The sequence below is a fragment of the Struthio camelus genome, chromosome W (assembly GCF_040807025.1).
Source record: "Struthio camelus isolate bStrCam1 chromosome W, bStrCam1.hap1, whole genome shotgun sequence".
In the NCBI taxonomy this organism is placed as follows: Eukaryota; Metazoa; Chordata; class Aves; order Struthioniformes; family Struthionidae; genus Struthio; species Struthio camelus.
The window spans coordinates 23,199,848-23,217,491 of record NC_090981.1 but is presented as its reverse complement, the minus strand read 5'-3'; the positions used below and the strand labels follow the sequence as shown (position 1 = coordinate 23,217,491).

Sequence of the window (17,644 nt, the reverse complement as noted above, 5' to 3'; positions counted from 1 at the left end):
TGTGACTCTGCTTGCACCTTGTGAAGGGCACGTAAACGACAATCTCCCTTTGCTTGCTCCCAGGCAAGGTACAAAGCCCGTTCCTTAAGAGCAGACTTTCATATTTTGGTCCTTCACTATTTGACAAACACAGACTTTTTTGTTTTTCCCTTTTCAAATAAAACTCTGTTGAACAGGAACTGCAACAGAAACTTACACTCACACTGGCTTCTCTTTCCTCATGTTAAAAACGTACCACGCCCCAGCAATGCCAGAACAGGTCTGTAAAACATGATTTGCGACTCCACTGTGACCATGGGGTCAAAAAGAAAACATGATTGGTGTCTGAGCAGAGAAGTAGTGGTGATTTCATTTCTCAGGAAGACACAGAAATTCAGTCTGCCCTATTAAAGAACATGAAGCTCTTACAGATCACAGGGAGACCATCAATATGATTCACAGATGAAAGAACTGTTGTCTGTTTTAGGGGAGGCAGATGAGTAAAGCAACACACAAGAATCTAACAACTATCCTAAGATCCATCAAAATACGTATTTTCTCTACTAGCAGATGTCTGTTCAAAAACAAAGACAATTCTTTTGAATAAGGAAAGGGGTCACAAATTGAAAGTGTTCACTATTTTAGCTAAGATCCGAGTATCACCTACCAGTAACAAATGCCATTAACACAATCCATAATGAAACAGAACAACCAGCAATACTCCAGTTCTGCATAATTTCATTACATTCAAATGAGAAGACAAACAGCCCTACTCCATACACACTCTTAGTCAAAAAGGAAATCCATGCAGCCTTTCTAGGGAAAATTACATAAAACCATTTTTTCATCTGAATTTAGTTTTCCCTCACAGTAGCAACTGCATGTTTGGCATACACTAGCACATCTAGCACAGACTTAAGCCATCTTATCTAATACCAGCACTCAAAAGAACAAGACAACTAGATGCTGTGCAAAACTGAAAATCCCTTAGAAGAGATTTACCAGTATAATAAACTAACATAACTTGATAAATTAATATACTGTAGTGTCACTTTTCCTCATTTTCTACTGCTAGGAACTATGGAAAAGGTTCATATGCAGACCTTAGTTCAGCGAGTGCTTAATCACAACCAGTACATGACCCATTCTTCAACGCTCATTAGAAAAAGTTTACCTGATGCCTTTCATCTAACCATCTGTTGTACTTGTAAGTTTTCACAGGCCTCCATCAGCAAAAGGAAAACGTGAAGCTAGAATCAATAACCATTCTTTAATAAAGGCAAATTCTAAAGAAACTAATTTAAATCTGATGTTAATTCATATATTTACAACATAGGTTAACTGTGTTAAATACATATGTATGTGCATATATGCAAAAAAATTACACATTAATTTGCCCAATTCTGTAGGTTGCTCTGCTCCTCTAACACAAAGAAGTAGATTTGTCTTAATAGGCTTTAAATTATTTGTATACACTCTGATGTATGTCTTCATTAAGGCTTAATCCCAATATTCAAGCCCAATTAACTTTGCTTGGTTAAAACACCCTTCACACGGCAGAGGAAGTCCCAGTTTCAGTTCAGCTATAACAGCTAAAATTTGTTACCTGTCCTCACAGGCGCACTAGGGCTCAGCAGAGCATATGGTTTGCTACAGCTAGGAAGGTTTTTAGTTATAACTCAGAGGCAGAGAGAACAGTTCAAAGCTACTTCCAACTGAGCCTCTGCTGGCTATGCCATCTATGACACAAGATGTGCAGGATGCAGGCAAACACAATCCACCCAGACCAAGTGTTGTATATATATCAACATAAGCAATAACTGCTATAAACATTGCTGCCCTATATGTACAGCAATTTTTCTGTTGCTTAGTGGTAAATGTGCCTTCTCATATAGAACCTGAATGGCATCTTTCAGGAAGTAAGGAGTCCGAAGACTACTTGAGTATATTTTAAACAGTAAAACAATGCAGCTGCCCTGGTGTATAGCCTGCAGATAAGCCAAGCTGTTAGGACAGCCCTAGTATTAGCACCAAGCCATGGCAATGTGTATCAAGCTTTCTACCAGCCTTATCATAGCAACAGAGGCAGCTTTCATCTGAACCCTTAAATCTACTTTTCTCTTTACCCCATTCTCTCCACAAAAAAGCAAGCTCTCAGAAGAGGAAATACTAGGGTTTTGGAGGGATTGTGACAAGGGACACAAGGAAGCAAGCTGGCAGCTAAGGGAGTATGGGAGCCCCTCAAGTGCACATTTTGTAGCAGGCAGAACATGAAGAAAGGTCACGCAAGGAAAGAACCAGCTTTGTTTGAACTTGAGGGCAAGAATTTGGAGAAGGAAACCGTAAGGGTGAGAAACATGAGGAAAAGACCATTACTGCTAGTAGGGCACAACTTTGGGAGGCGCAGCGCTTGGGCGATGCTGGAGTACAGGAACACAAGTAGGTTTGTGGGGTGGGAAACAAGCCAGCAACTAGTGCAGAAAGCATGAAGGAAGCTGAGGTTGACATGTTTCAGAGCTACAGTCAGAGAAATTTGGTCTTCATGCAAGTCTCAATGGATAACAAAAGAATCTTCTTCAGAAAGGCACAAGAGAAGCCACACTTCTTCCTCACTTGAGTGGTGCAAAAAAGACACAGCACTGGAATCAGCTTACATCCTTGTGATACTAGCATATGTGAACTTACTTCAGTGCAGAAGCAGCGGCACACGACCATAGTAAATGAAACCTTTTATTGCTTTGAAGCAGAAACAAATATGTAATTTATGTGCGTTCATGTATATAGGTACAATAAACAAGCCTCAAGGGAAAAACATGAGCCATTACACCTTTAAAAGTTCAGTTTTTATTTAAATTTTAAAACCAAAACTTGTGTGGAAACACAGCATGAACAATTTTTAACCTAAATTCAGAAGAAAACCCTTGGTCTAAAAATAATTTTTACCCTTTTCTGAAGTCAGTTAAAGAGTTAGAAAGTGATTTGTTTTTGTTTTTCACTTAACAGAAAACTAATAAAAAGAGAAATTGCTTGGAGTACTTCAACACCATCGCCTAGCTAGAACTCCAGTGGGGTTACGAGACAATGAGAGTAAAACCTGAAGGCAAAAAGAAACTTATATTTTTTCTGGGCCAGTGTTAACTTTTAATTTGAAGCTTTCTAAACAAAAGCTTTTTGGTGTGTTCTTAAAGATTTTTTTGCCTTATCAATTTTTAAACTTCCTCTTACATATTATGAAAATATGCAGATTTAAGAATTCCCACCTCTGCAAATTGTTACGTATGCTCAGAAGCCTATCCATGTCACCGATTCCCCAAAGCATGACAGTAGCATTCGGAAGGCAGATTTCAATATTGGCAAGTACAGAATGGACAAGGACAAAGGATCAAACATTAAAAGCAAACATATTCTTCTTCTTAGCCAATATCTTGTCAAAGTGGTGCTTTTGACTCATTACTCTTTCAGTAAGTGAAAGAGATTGACCATTAAAGCACAAAATAAAACTGCTAATTAAATTTATTTTAACAAAAATGCATGCAAAGACTCCTACTTAAACCCCTGTCTCAAGAGTTTGGAATTTGGAGAACCCATTTCTTTGGCATAATTTAGAGGTAAATCCTGAATCCAAAAGCCCTTAAAACACACTTTCTAAACTCTTAAATGTATTTTTCTACTGCATATATATTTCTAAAGCCACACAAGTTTCACCAACAATTAAAAAAAAACCTTATTTTATGTTTTTAATAGCATCAAACAAATCCTTAATCTGAGATTGAATTTCATATGGCTACCGTGCTGCATCTAAATGGTCATTCTATTATTGCCAAAAAAAGGACTGCAAAAAGCTCAAAAATAAGACATCTGGAAGTTACAGTGAATTATTTTTCATTCCTTCAGCAACTACTGCACAGTGATTGATCTTCTGGTACTGTACAACATAAAGAATTAGCAATTAAAGGCTTCCATGTGTCCAGCAATACAATCCTACAAATCCTGTTAACCACAGGAGAAAAATTTAGAAGAACAGCCTCAATCAACAGGATTATTCACATCACTGAAATATGCTTACATGACTACTGTGAAATTTGTCCTTTACTGAATGACATGAAGCCTCTAAACTCTCAAACTGTGCACACAGAAGTATTTAATGCAGGATAAGTCAATTAAGACAACTATTTTTTGATCCTGTAATTCTAAGGCATTTTGCAGATGTCTGAAGCCCAGGCAGTAAAATAAGTTTCTTTTTGTTCTTCATAATACAAGTTCACGTTCTATGAAAAGACATATTTAGCCTTCTGTTTAGGGAAATAACCTTCGCATGCTAGGTCTAAGGATGCCCTATTATTCTAGATGGGTCTAGAAGAAGGCAAACTAAATTAACAGATACAACATTAAGTGTTAACATCTTCCAACTGTGTAAACATGGCATTAACTATGAAGCCCAATACCTTGTTTTCCTTTATCAGGAAAACTTGGACATGTCTATACCTCGTCTTGGAGCATGGAGGAAAGATTTGCATCCCAGCACCACTCATACCAGCCCTAGAGCGGGAAGCAGCACCACACACCCAACACGGTGCACAGGCAAGTTGCACAAGACTGCAACTTCAGCTTGTCAATTCCTGCACTGGGCTCTGCTACAGGAATAACCATGCCTTTTCTCTGTTCCGATGAGGAGTGCATCTACACAATAATTAATCGCATTAGACTGTTCTGCTTCAGATTTGTCAAAACTAATTCGGGTTTACTGATGTTAGCAAAAGATATACGCTTTATCTAGACCAGAAGAGAATAAGGTTATATAAACTTTGCTAAGATAGCCAGACAAATTAAATTGTTAATCCATGCCTAAACGAAAGGTCACTGTCAGCTCAGGGTTAGTTAAAACTTATTAGCTAATCTCTGACCTAATTTTGACCTCTTCTGTTAATTGCAGAAATACTTCCAAGTTAATATATTGGTGAGCTTTGTATACCCCCACTTCTGTGGTTTCTTTCCTTGCAGGTCATAAATTAAAGACAAAAATCTCTGTAGTCTAAGAATAATTGAAACCTGAGTAGCTCTATGTTGTTACCTAGAGCAGAACTGATAGTAGAGACAAGCATTAAGCATTTTAATCTGTTTCATGAAGGAAGCATTTATAAACATGAAGAAAGGAATGTCAAAGCCTTTATTTCACCTTTCTTTTCTTACAGATTATAAAATGTTACTTCACAGTGAATGTTACTTTGAAACACCCAATTCTTCTGCTTCCTAGTGCTTCCCATAAGAAAGAAGTACAGTTATATTTTGCATGGAAGAGAGAAACTAATTAAACACACGTTAATGGATCTGCAAACATGTTAGAAGTTTGTATCCAGAAATAACCATTTGCCATTGAGTGATACTTCTGAAAGGGCTATTCACATTGGGCTTGTTTAATCCCTTCAATAATACAATTGTTGTAGGACAGGTATAGGTGTGTATATACACATCATCTGTATTTTGCCGTCCCTAGGCAGATAAAAACAGTTTTTGCTCAAGTAAAAAGTGAAGAACCTGAGCTCCAGTTACAATAATTATACCTCTACATTCACTTTCCCCCCTTTTCTCCCCCCCCCCCCACCCCCAACTCCCACCTAAATCAAAAGTATTCAGGTTCTGGTAAAAATACATACGGGCTGATCTTAATAAAGTCTGAGGGATAAACTAAATCTGACAATCTTGTAAAAGGCATATAAATTTACAAAAAGAAATTCTAATAGTGTAATAAATGAAAGTCTCAGAGTTTACAAAGCTATACAAATATTGCCTAAATAATATAAGGAATTACAGTTTGAAAACCTACTGTAATTAGATATTAAAATACGCAACAGAAATTCAATATACTCTTAAATGCTGGAGCCTTACCATTGCATTATGTTCAAATTCCTCTTTGAGGACTGACAAAAGCTTCTCCAAAGTATATTTATCCAGTCATATTGAGGATCACTCTTCACTCAAGAGAGAACATAACTCTAAATTATTCTCAGAATTTTTTTCTATAGGAAATAGGAAGAATGATCTTTTACCATTTGAACAAAGGCACCTGGCCTTTTGCAAAATGAAAAGGCTCATCCAATAAAAAGTTATTTTATTACCATATGGACTGCTGTTTGGATTAAATCCAGACTCATTTGCTAGCTTCAAATAAACTACATTTCACTATCAGCATAGTTTTCCTAGATTTTAACATTAGTTACCAAAAGTTCCATTCTTCTGAGTTTGCGTTTATTCTTTGGCATGGGCTTGTCATATAGGCCATTTTTGAGAAGATGCTCCTTGCTGTGATGGATCTGGGCACCATGCTGAAGCTGGAAAGAACATAAAGCTTGAAGTGGACGGAGCATAGTCTGCAGAAAAACAGGGGAGAAAAAAAACCAACTTCTTAGTAAGCCATGATGGAGACATCACTTACTCCAGTTTTTGTGTTTGAGGGCTACTATTAAAATTGCTGGTTGAATATAATTTATGCAGAACCAGTGGGGTCATAGTGGGTACAAATGAATAAGAGACATACTAAAAAAGCCACACAATAGAGACACATCCAACTGCTGTCATTCCTTGCTCCTCTCTCAAACCTCCTTGCTCTCGTCTTTAGCCCCAGCTGCATTATGTAGAGCTATGGTTTTACTTCACCTTAGCAATGGACTACGATCAATTACCATGACTCAGTCAACAAGTGGTAATAAAACAAATGACTAAATTGTTCATGGTTGCATAAAAATACCTTAAGGCAGCATTTTAGAAAGAGAAAAGGGTCTCATGTTCAAAGTAGCTGGGCTGCTATCCTGGAGACTGGATTTCATCCCTGTCTGCCCCTACTGATATTACATAAGGCTAATTAAACCACTTGAGATAAGTTTAAGTGGTTACTAACTGCAGGTTCTTCATTTTCTGGTTGCATGGCTTATTATTCAGCCTCATGTACAGATGTGTAAAGCAATCACACATGTAACTCAGTCAGCAGGAACAGAGTTCAATCAAAAAAACGTAACTCTTCTGTGCACACTAAAAAGCCAAGTGACTTATACTGGGCATCAAATTAATCAGCCATTCTTAACTTCCATTCTTCTGGACCTCAATGCACCACCTTTATGCTGGGAAAGGCAGCCCTCACTTAATTCAGAGAGATTATTAAAAGAGTTCACTGATGTTGATCAAACTCCGCAGTATCGTAACATCTGTAGGAGCACTTTGAGAAGTTGACAGTTTTGTCTGAGAAGTAGGCTGGAGCAAATACCAAGCAGCAGGGACAAAACAGTACAAGGCAGGGAGTTGTAGACACTAAGAAAGTATTCTTCCTGGGCATGAATGAGACAGCAGGTCAAATGAAGAAAAAGTATGCCAACATTGTCCTAGCACACCAAAGGAAACAAAATGAAATATGCAAATCTGACTTTCATTTCACTATTTCTCATTGTTTTGTATTTAGCTTCTACAGTAACTGTATTCTTTCAGCATAACAGCATATGATATCAGCGCTGTCACAGAAGTACACAACTTTCTGGGAAAGTTTCTCTACCCAGATTTCAAATTTCTGAGCCACATTTTCCTGTAGGGCCACACACTGCATCATAATCTGGTTCTTAAGGCACTGACTTAGCATTGAGGTGACTCTCTAATGTCACAGGGCAGACTGTCATTTATGGCATTCTGCCATTCATCCTTGCAAATCCAAATTGAAGGAGGATTACTGGAGAAAAAAGGGGAAGGGATGGTATATTCTACATTTAGCCAATTGCACATGCAATTTTTTGCCCTGGGAACCATTTTAATTGATGACCAAGTATTAAAGCATTCATTATTTGATGGAGAAAAATACCAACACCTGCAGTGGATACCAGAATGCAATGAACGCATGGATGAGCTTTCAGTCTCTTTCTACAGACCCCTCTGGATTACTCTTAGATTTTTTTTTTTTTTTTAAAGAGGCTTATACATTGACATTCTTTAATTTGGAATAAACGTAAGTACTGTTAAGTCCTCCAGTTTAAATTAATTTCCTCCAATGACACTAAATTGCTATAAACTGATTGGTAATAATGAAGAGGTAAGCCAGCGGGTTGCGTCCCCTAAGATGCTGGCAATCCACGGGGCATGCTTATAAAAGCGGTTTATCTTCAGTCTAGTTACAGGGTGTATTCAGTCCCTGCAGCCTAACTCTTGCAAAGAAAAACTTGTTATTTTCCATATAGTAATATTTGATTGCCCATCCTGAATTGGATCAGCTTTTGTTTTCTGAGATCATCTTGCTGTGTTTTCATTTCTAGAAGATCATTTAAAAATATTTATCTATTCAAAAGGTAAGTTATTTATCTCCAGTAAGTATTACGAGACTAATAAAAAGCTACTAAGGAAATGAATCATGGCAGATCATTACATTAACTTGCTTTAGAATCTAACAGCAGCCATTCTCAACAACATTTGTTAGTCCAGTAATTTCAAATTCAGATCTCAGCTAAGCAAATTACCTATAAGAGCCAGTTAAAAGGCTAATTAAGGACAGAAATTTTACTGATGCTACTTTTCAAAATTTAAGTTTCCTTAAATCTTGGATATACTTTTCCTTCTAAATAAATTCTATCCAAACCTATTTTAGTTAGAGGCTCTTGGGGATTTCTGATAGTAACTCAAATAATTCTACTCCTCATTATTAGATTACATAGCCACTTGTAAACATGATAACTTGTAAAAGAAAATTTAAAGGTTTCTATTCTGTATTCAAGTGAAATAATCCTTTTTTCTTGGGGGGGGGGGGAGAGTATATACATCCCCCCCATATATATATATTATGTACAGTGTGTAGGATGAAAAGACTGACTAACTTGATTTAGGTTTCATCTCCCACTAGGGAGAAGCACAAGAAAGTCAAAGGCACAAAGCTTTCAAGATTCAGCACAAAAATTTCATTCCAAACACAAATTGCCACATCATTCAGTACCAACGAATCCCTAATCAACTCAATCATCATGCTTTTTTGCCTTCATGAAAGTTATGTTACAGAATGATTATAGGCTATAATCACAGCCAATTTTACTAGTATTTTCTGTCGATACAAAATACCAGTCATACTTTTAGAGGAAATACAACTTTGGTAACATAAGCGTACAACACGTAAAGCTCATGTGTTACGACAACTAAGCATAAAGTTCGTTTAACTAGTACATAAAACAGTAGGTTTTGATAAGCTACAGTTAAGAAATGAGCAAAGAAAAATGTTAAAAATATCAACAACAGGTTATATTAGTGCAATTCAGCATATTACAAATGCCTTGTGCACAGTCTGTGGAAGTTGTTGCACAGTATTGCAGTAAAAGCATCAAGTGAACTTCAGAAAACATCACAGGAAGAGATACTCGTAAGCCACATGCATTATTTGTCCTGCTACATAACAACAGTGCTTCTTCCAATTATTTTGGGCTAAGTGTACAGATGAACAGACTTTGAGTCATCACCCTTCTCAAGAGATTTCAAAGAGGAGAAAGGAGGTTTAAGAAAGTGGTAGAGGGTGGAAGATAATCTTATAGGAAAGAAAATGGGGTAGAAGGAGAGAAGGAACTGCAGGACACAAGGACCGCTAAGATAAAAATGCATAAAAGGTAGAAGAGAAATATTGAACGAGAAGTAGAAAAAAGGAAGACAGAAGGAAGAGTGAGCAACAGGTACAGGAAAAAGGAAATGCAAATCCTGTGACACGAACCTGTAGACAGCGCAACATGAACATAAAAGTGAACTGACTGGGAAAAGTGCTAGACAAAGAAAAAGGAAAAGAGGAACGGAGGTGACAAGTTACGAATGTAGCAGCTCTCAATAATCAATATATTGTTCCATATACAAAACATGCTGCCAGAGACAGAATTAGTCCAGATAAATAATCTGCATTCAGCCTTGAGGGTCATGCCAATACCAAATACATTCTGTTACAGGAGATATCTGACACTAACTGGTACTTTAAATACAACCCAAGCAAGATTTTTATGCCTGAACCTTGCCAAGGTTTATCTTGAGACAACTCCTCACAATAAAAAAGCCTATCTAATCCCATTATTGATATAGGAGTATAAACACTGTACCACAATTCAATGTACTGAAAATAACATCAAAATAAAAATCAAGGGCATTGTACCTTACAAGTTCTCTCAACAGTTTGACAGCAACATTGAATAAGCCTAGGAAGAGTATACAGGCTCTGAAACACCACAGGGGAGGGTCATAATAATTTAACTATATTAGAGAGTTCATAAATATAAAATCTATTTTCTGTTGCATTAGTACACTGTTTTAGTTTGCTATGGCCCTTACATGGCTCTTAAGATTGGGATTGTCAAATGCCATATTAATATCCAACTTTGCTGTACCTGTGATATTCATAACAGAAACTTAAGTTAATTACATACCTCTTGTATACTCTTATTTTTTTCCATGATGGAAAGAGCAACAGCTGCGCATTCAAGTGTAGACAGACAAGTGTTTGTGGGCTGTGTACGAATTACATACTGACTTGAAATGCTGGTTTTTAACTGCACCTGAAAAATAGCAAACTCTCCTGAAGCAGACAGTTCAGTCCAGCAAATAAGCACCCCTTTTCTACACTAAGAAAACTAAAGCCTCAGTCCCCTTCCACTCGGTAATCAATTGTGTTCTTACCTTTTTGCCGTTTTTGTCTCCCAATAGCCAATGACTTTATGCTACAGTTATATACCCTGAGAGCCACCACAGACAAGAACTGAATATTTCCCAATGTACAAACATGTCTAACTAATACAACTGATTGTCAGAGGAAAAACTGAATGAAACAGAGGCTATACATTAAGACAAAGTTTTTTGTTACTCTTCTGTGCTTTTTCTCATTAGCAAAAAACCCCATGAAAAAGAATAAAATACACTAGGAACCAATTTCAGATGCCCTAAAACAAAAATAAAATACCTGCCATGAAAGTCCTAACCTGACTTACACATAATCACACATGTGTGCTTTATTATACACACTGAATACATACATGCTCCTTCCTATACAGGATACAATGGCTCTGTATATACTCACTGACACTACTGACCCTGTTTAAACATTATTTGGCATATTTTGAAGCAAAAATGTCCTTTAGAAACTGCATTTGTCCACATAATTTACTGGTCACTTTGATTAGAACTGACTTGCTTATTTAAAACCTATCTCAAACTGATTTACTGGCTCTGCCTCAAGCAATAAGCACTTCATACTATCTCAGAGGTTAAACATTTAAGAAATAGAAGCTTCTTTCAACCATTACACTGCTCCAAAAACTTTTATTGCCTTCTCCACATACATTTAAAGTAGCTTTGTCATACAAGTTAAGGCTTGGTAACATAATTCCTGGTTAACAATAATCAATTCCTTTCCCAAACAATTACAATACAAAGCAATAAACCCTAAGGAATTATTTTAAAAGTGCAAGTCAATTCATTTGTCTTGTTCATTTTCATCCCAGCAGTTCTGTCTTTTATTTCCCCATCTTCTCCAGATGGGCGACACTTTCCCGCTCATTGCAATATGGCTCCCACCTTGGTTGCCTGAAGTTTCTTTTCTCTATTTAGACTTCTCTCTCACTTTTCTACTTTTTGCTTTTTATTTGTAGTGCCTTCATCTCTCACGTTCAGTTATTCCTTCATTAAAGTTAAGATTTCTCATTTATGAAAGCGAACCTCCAACCTGCCCAAAGAGGATGATGCGGGATGACTGAGATCAAATTCCAATACCTTAATTGACACTATGGGAACTGAAAAACATGAAAAGAGCAAAGCCATTCTGGAAAGGAAAGTAGGTTAGGTATAAAAGCTCAGTACACTCAAATACATGAAAAGGAACCATCTTCAGAAAGATGCATTTTTCTAGCTCGTTCTGTTTTGAAATGCTGGCCTTTAGTTGCTGTTGGGTAGGTTTAAAGGACAAAGACATGCATGATTCAGAATGTTTTAGAAGTTTCTAGCAAGGACATAAGATAACAGAGATCCACTTCAACACCCAAAGAATACGCACTTCAATTAAAAAGTTGATGTAAAGCAATACAGTGCATTATTTTTGCAGTATATAAAATACATGTCTTCTCAAAACTGCAATATTAGAGGTATCTTCTTAAGTCCCTTAAAAGCACACCTTCCAGAAACCACTTTGCGCCCTCTTTCCTTTCTGACATATTTTTGTCATTTTCTGATATTCTCTTCCTTTTCTCAACCCCTTTTTCTTCTCACTGCTCTAGCAGTGTTCTTCCTTCAGTCTCCTACAACTCTCTCATTTTTCAAAATCTTTCTCTTCCTCCTTATTCCAATTCAGTACTACCCCAGTGCATGACTAGGCTCTTATTACTTCTCTATATAATATGCAACCCTACCTTCTAAATCACTTGACCCAAGCTAAATTCACACCTTGGTATGCCCGCTCTCCAGAACAACCTTACTCTTCGTCATGAAAAATTCTTCTGTTACAGGCAACATCTCTCCATCAGAATCTGCAGACGTGCAAATATGCCAAGACATGCTTCCTTACAGTAAGGGATCCTAAGGAGTTAAACACCATCTTTCAGCTCCTATAGCTTCAGTTTGCTCACATCAGTATTTCAAGATATATCAGTCCTTGGACAACAGCATGAGAAATTTGAGTGAAGAGCGATGCTTTTAAGGTTGCTTGCCACAGTAATTACCTGGGATGCATTACATTTTTAATCAGGTTATACAATTAGCAACTGCTAATTAACTCTAAAATGCAGCGGTGTTCTCAACTATAGAAACATATCTTTCCCAAACATTACTTAGTATTCCTATGTATTTGAAAGAAACAGGTAGAGATGACACTTGAGAGTTATTTCCTGCAAATTCAGTGTCATCTTCACTTAAAACTCACTTTCAGTTTCTGCAGCTATTCAGCATATTTCTGCAACTGGATTGGCACAACATATGACAAATTATTCAATTAATGCATGTGAACTACTAACTATAACGGTGAAAATATTTTATATTTAATGCCGAGTTATCTGAAGCTACTTCATGTCTGCAAAAATCAAGGTCTACAGTCTCTAGCTCTGTACTCCATGCGACCCAGGGATGGGAAAGAGTTTCTACTTAACACCTCATTAGCAGATTATGCTTGCTATTACACTATGCCAGCAACCCATCATACAATTCTTAATTTATGGTCATACTGCAGAACTTTCATATATTTTACATTATATAAAGGATGTTAACACTTACTTGGCTATTAAACTGCAAATCTAATCCCCCATACTGAAGAATAGATCCAGACCAGATTCAAAAAGGAAACTAGTGAATATATACTAGCCTTTGCCAACTGCTTTCTTCAACTTTTCACAGTATTGTAAAAAGATAGAGGAGAAATTGATTCAGGAGAGAGAAGGCAGAACCCAGACCTCCAAATTCTATATATACAACAAAATGCAGAAGTAAATGAAAAGACTATAATTTTAATTTGTTGTTCTTTAAGGTTTGCTTTATTTTTACATTTCCTTCCTGGGACCATGTATGGATCTCAGGATCCATGGGACCATGACATAGCAGGAAAGCTGTTTTTTTCCAGTTATACAGAGCTGCATGCTGGAGGGAGTTTTTAGTCCCTGCTAGGAACCTTGCTAGTTCCTAGCCAGGTGTTAAGAACAAGGGCCAGCTCACTCCATTAGTTCTCCAGGATGTAGCCTGAGCAACAGACCAGGCACTTAACCTCACCAGAAAGAAATCTTTTTCTCAGAGGACAATCACGTTCTTCACAGTCGTTCCAAAGACTCAGAGAAACCACCTCCTGTAATACTGGACTACCTGAAGATGCACTGACATCCCTTTCCTTGGGCCCAGGCAACAGTGCCTTAAAACTTTTTTCTGGAAGAGCTGTCTGTGAAAAGGTCTATCTGCTGGCTCCTACCCTTCATGAACTGCTTTGGGCTCACGCTGGAAAACGTCAGATCAATATTCCAGCAAAAGGAAACTTGACCCTAACTTCATGATTCTAACAAGCTATACAGAAGAAACTCTGTCTGTACTCCGCCTTATGCTGTAAAGTCCGAAATCTGTTGAGCACAGCCTTCCAACAGCTGACATGGTACATAAGGACAAATTTATATTTAAATCAGTAGCAGCAACCAAGTTGTTTCTTCTTTCTTGGGAGAAGTGAGAGAGGATGGAGAGAAGTTATCCCAAACCACTTCTCTGAAAAATGAGACATTCACAGGGATGGGATGAAAATAATGAGCAGCTGACTCGCACACAAAACACCTCACAGACAGTACAGTGGTGGGCAGAGAAAGAATACTTGACCAGGACAACTTCCTGCTACAGTTTGTCTCAGATTTCTTTCAAAGATGCAATTTGCTCTTAAAGCACAGCACCTAAATAAGAGATCCTTAGACACAAGAACGTCACCTGAAATACAAGCAGGGTAGCCTGACTGCCTACCATAATTTGGATACGCTCACTGAAGGAGTGATTGTGTACCACAAGCTACATATGCTCACTGACTAAATAAAATACATCAAGAAGGAGCTCTACCAACTTAGAGCACAAGGGCTCTAAGGGGGCAAGACGAAACCAATACAGAAATCAAAATGAAATACAGTCAATACATATTTCAGACACAGGGAAACCCTCTTGAAAATGTGCCTAAAAATCAATAAAGACATGAAATATTTACTGTTCTCAAATGTGGCTGGGAAAGACTACTACTTCTATCAATTTTAAACAACAAGACTCTAACGTGCGACTTGTCTGGCCTTTTGTGGAGCTAAAGTAATAGTTTACAAGGCCATTTCAGGTAAGGTAATGCAACAATCTCATCAAAACTGCTCCATTTGTCCATAGAGAAAGCATTAATCACCTGTATATCTCAAATCGATCTGAACAAGCTTCAGTGAGTTAGGGAAGTGCACCCTCTGTACCTTATGTAAACAAAGTCAGACTTTATCTATCTTCTGCTTTACATCTGAAAACAACCTCAGAATAAGCATTCTTAAATATCCTATTCAAGTATATTTCAAAACAAGAATCATATTTCATAACCATTTCCCCATAACATGATGCAAGTGTAATGATAGAATAGTTTAATTTTAAGCCTGTCAAAGCAATTTGCAAAGTGATAAGCGTACTCTACAACATTGTAGTTACCACCAAAATACAGTAGTGTCAGGTTCAAAGGACAGCAGCCCATTTAACAGCACTCAGCAAAACTAAACAATAGCCTAAAAAAGAAAATGGAGAATATCTCAACCAATTCAAACTAGAGAGGGGAATTTAGATAAGCTGAATGCAGTTACTCGGTGGAATTTAGCCAAGACACTGAAATTAGCATATCTATTCTTTTCGCAAGTGCCAGGGAATTTAGAGACTTAGTTTTCAAGCCATCAGAAGCCTGAAGCAACATTTAAAACCAAGTTTCACTTCTATGTGTAACTCAAGAGCCAGGGTTTCCGGAGATCTTAAAGTCAGCACTTCCCCAGCTATTATACTAATTTAATCAACACTGAATCCCAGTAGAAGTAGTAGCCCTTCAGCATTTCTCAGGGCTGAGCTCTTCTAAGACACTCTTTGGGAATGTCCCAGTCAAATAATGACCCAGCTGATCCTGTTATGCTTTCATGAGTCCTGAACAGCTGAAATGTTGCTTTGATACGGTCAAAAACCTACTGTGTGAAATTTTCAGAAAGCAGGCCAGGCAACTGGTTTCTGCTCCTATTTTAAATATAGGGACTGGAGCTCTTGCAGAAAGCTATAAGCACTATCCCCTGTCCTCTCCTGAATGTCAGTATCCTTATCTTTTGGCCACCACCTCGTCTATGCCAATTTCTCCTCCGCTGCCCTTTTACTGGCTTTATTCTCCAAATAGAACCAAACATTACCTTAAAATACTTTTGGGAATATAACGCACCTCCAAGAACATAGAATGACCATAAGGGTTAGTAACATAATTAGTGGCTATTATTCCTAAGTCTCGTTATTTTAATAAGTATCTTCCAGAAAAATATGTTTTTTTTTTTTTTTTTAAAGTGAACTCTAAAGGTACAAAACCCAATAAGAATACAAATACATCCTGCCACCTTGCTCATCAATTCCAGAAACTGGAGGGTGCTGAAGAGAAGTATTCTCTATATGCTATTTGCACAACCAACCTCTTAACAAAAAGGGGAGCCTGGCATGGAAAAGGTCAATTGCTCAATACCTTTTGCTAGCAAGCCAAACTATTTTCTATATATTATACACAAAAATCTCACACAATTAAAGTTACCTTCGTGATGGAGAAGATAGCCTGAGTAAAGTAAGCCTCAGCATGCTATTGAAGTTTACATCAAGCACATAAATAAGTTATTTGTTCAAAATCTTGGCTCTAATTAGAAGAGACATCTTAAGAGCTCTCTGTTTTCAAATTCTGCAGAGTACAACTGTCATGCAACTGTCACAAATGGATAGTCAGAAAAAGTAAATGGATGTTGTGGAGGTCTCTCCCCACTCTGCATGTCTTTTGGTTGAATGTTTAGATGCACCTATGCATTCCTGAGTATTTGTTGCATGTAAATTGCTGAAATAAGTCACAGATTACATGGCAACTCTGAAGTAAACTTCAGGGAAAGCAATTTGTTCAAACTCCTTGAAATGACAAGCTATTTTTCCCAGACAATTTCCCCAGGCAATTTCCAGTGAACTAAAAAGCTTAGGTGAGGCTTCCTCTCCCTTTTGGTACCTCACAAGCCTTTCCTCCCAGTTTATCACTTCGGGTTAGACTCTACAGTTTTATCACTACAACAAGCCTTGTCACACTGACAGGAACTATGGTAACCATATTCTTTCTTCAGAAAAGCAGCAGAATTGCTTCTGCTGAACAGCACAACGTGGCTGCAAGGTGTTCTGCCTCCTCACGCTCCTTTCATCTTTGCGCAGGAGAACGTGGATTCGGGATTGCAATTGTGATTAACTGTTTAACAGGTCAAAGATAGTATTCTTACCTCCTTATAAAAGGACCCGAGTAAGAGATTCTCAGGGATCTGGGAGTGCCCAGATTCTCCTTCAAGGGAGAAACATAAGGCTCACGTGGGAAAACACAGTAAATTTCTACGTAGTTTCAAGGACGTTCTTTGTTTGCTTCTTAAAGTAAAATCATTTAAGAACCAGATTTTTATTGTTGCAGAGTATTATTCACTAAAGATAAACAGTCCAAATCAAAGCAGCAGAGCTACTCACGGAATGACTGAATGCTCAACAGCTGAATATAAGCCTACAAGATCTGTCTCTTTGCTCCACAGCTATGTCAAATGATCTCTCAAAAGCATTATCTCTGTACTTATTTCAATCTTTCCAGTTACTCTAAAAGCCAGAGTTCAAAAGAGAATAAAATGAATATCTTGTAATCTGATGCACTGATACTCAGATACTTCTCTGTAGTCTGGGAAAAAAAGTTATTCAGTGTTTCATATTCTGACTTTTCTTTCAAAATAACTTTTTAACAAGAATAATTCAGAACATAGGGAAGATTTCTGTGCCTTGCTTTCATTTTCAAGCATAATTGAGGGCCAGAGAGAATTGAAACTGCAGAAGGAACATGCTCAGATTTATACCACCTTCCTACAGAAAAGTTAACAATAAATCTTGTAACCAGAAACATATGCACTTCCCCCCCAAT

At 37.5% G+C, this 17,644-nt stretch overlaps 1 protein-coding gene across 14 annotated transcripts in view; it reads right to left on the bottom strand.

Annotated features, from left to right (window-relative positions):
• LOC104150538 (tRNA-uridine aminocarboxypropyltransferase 2) overlaps window positions 1-17,644 on the bottom strand; it is a 121,851-nt gene that overhangs the window by 21,914 nt on the left and 82,293 nt on the right. For 8 of the 14 annotated variants that reach the window (XR_011137311.1, XR_011137313.1, XR_011137312.1 and 5 more), the window contains 2 exons: window positions 10,395-10,523; window positions 6,198-6,347 (listed from right to left, as the gene is read on the bottom strand). Coding sequence is in view for 5 of the 14 variants with exons in the window: in XM_068924928.1 (XP_068781029.1) it covers window positions 6,198-6,347; window positions 10,395-10,523 (279 nt within the window). In the remaining 9 variants the exon portion in view is untranslated. Of the gene's footprint in view, window positions 1-5,129; window positions 6,348-10,394; window positions 10,524-17,644 lie in introns of those variants that run through there. The other 6 variants (XR_011137315.1, XM_068924926.1, XR_011137316.1 and 3 more) reach the window with 6 other exon arrangements.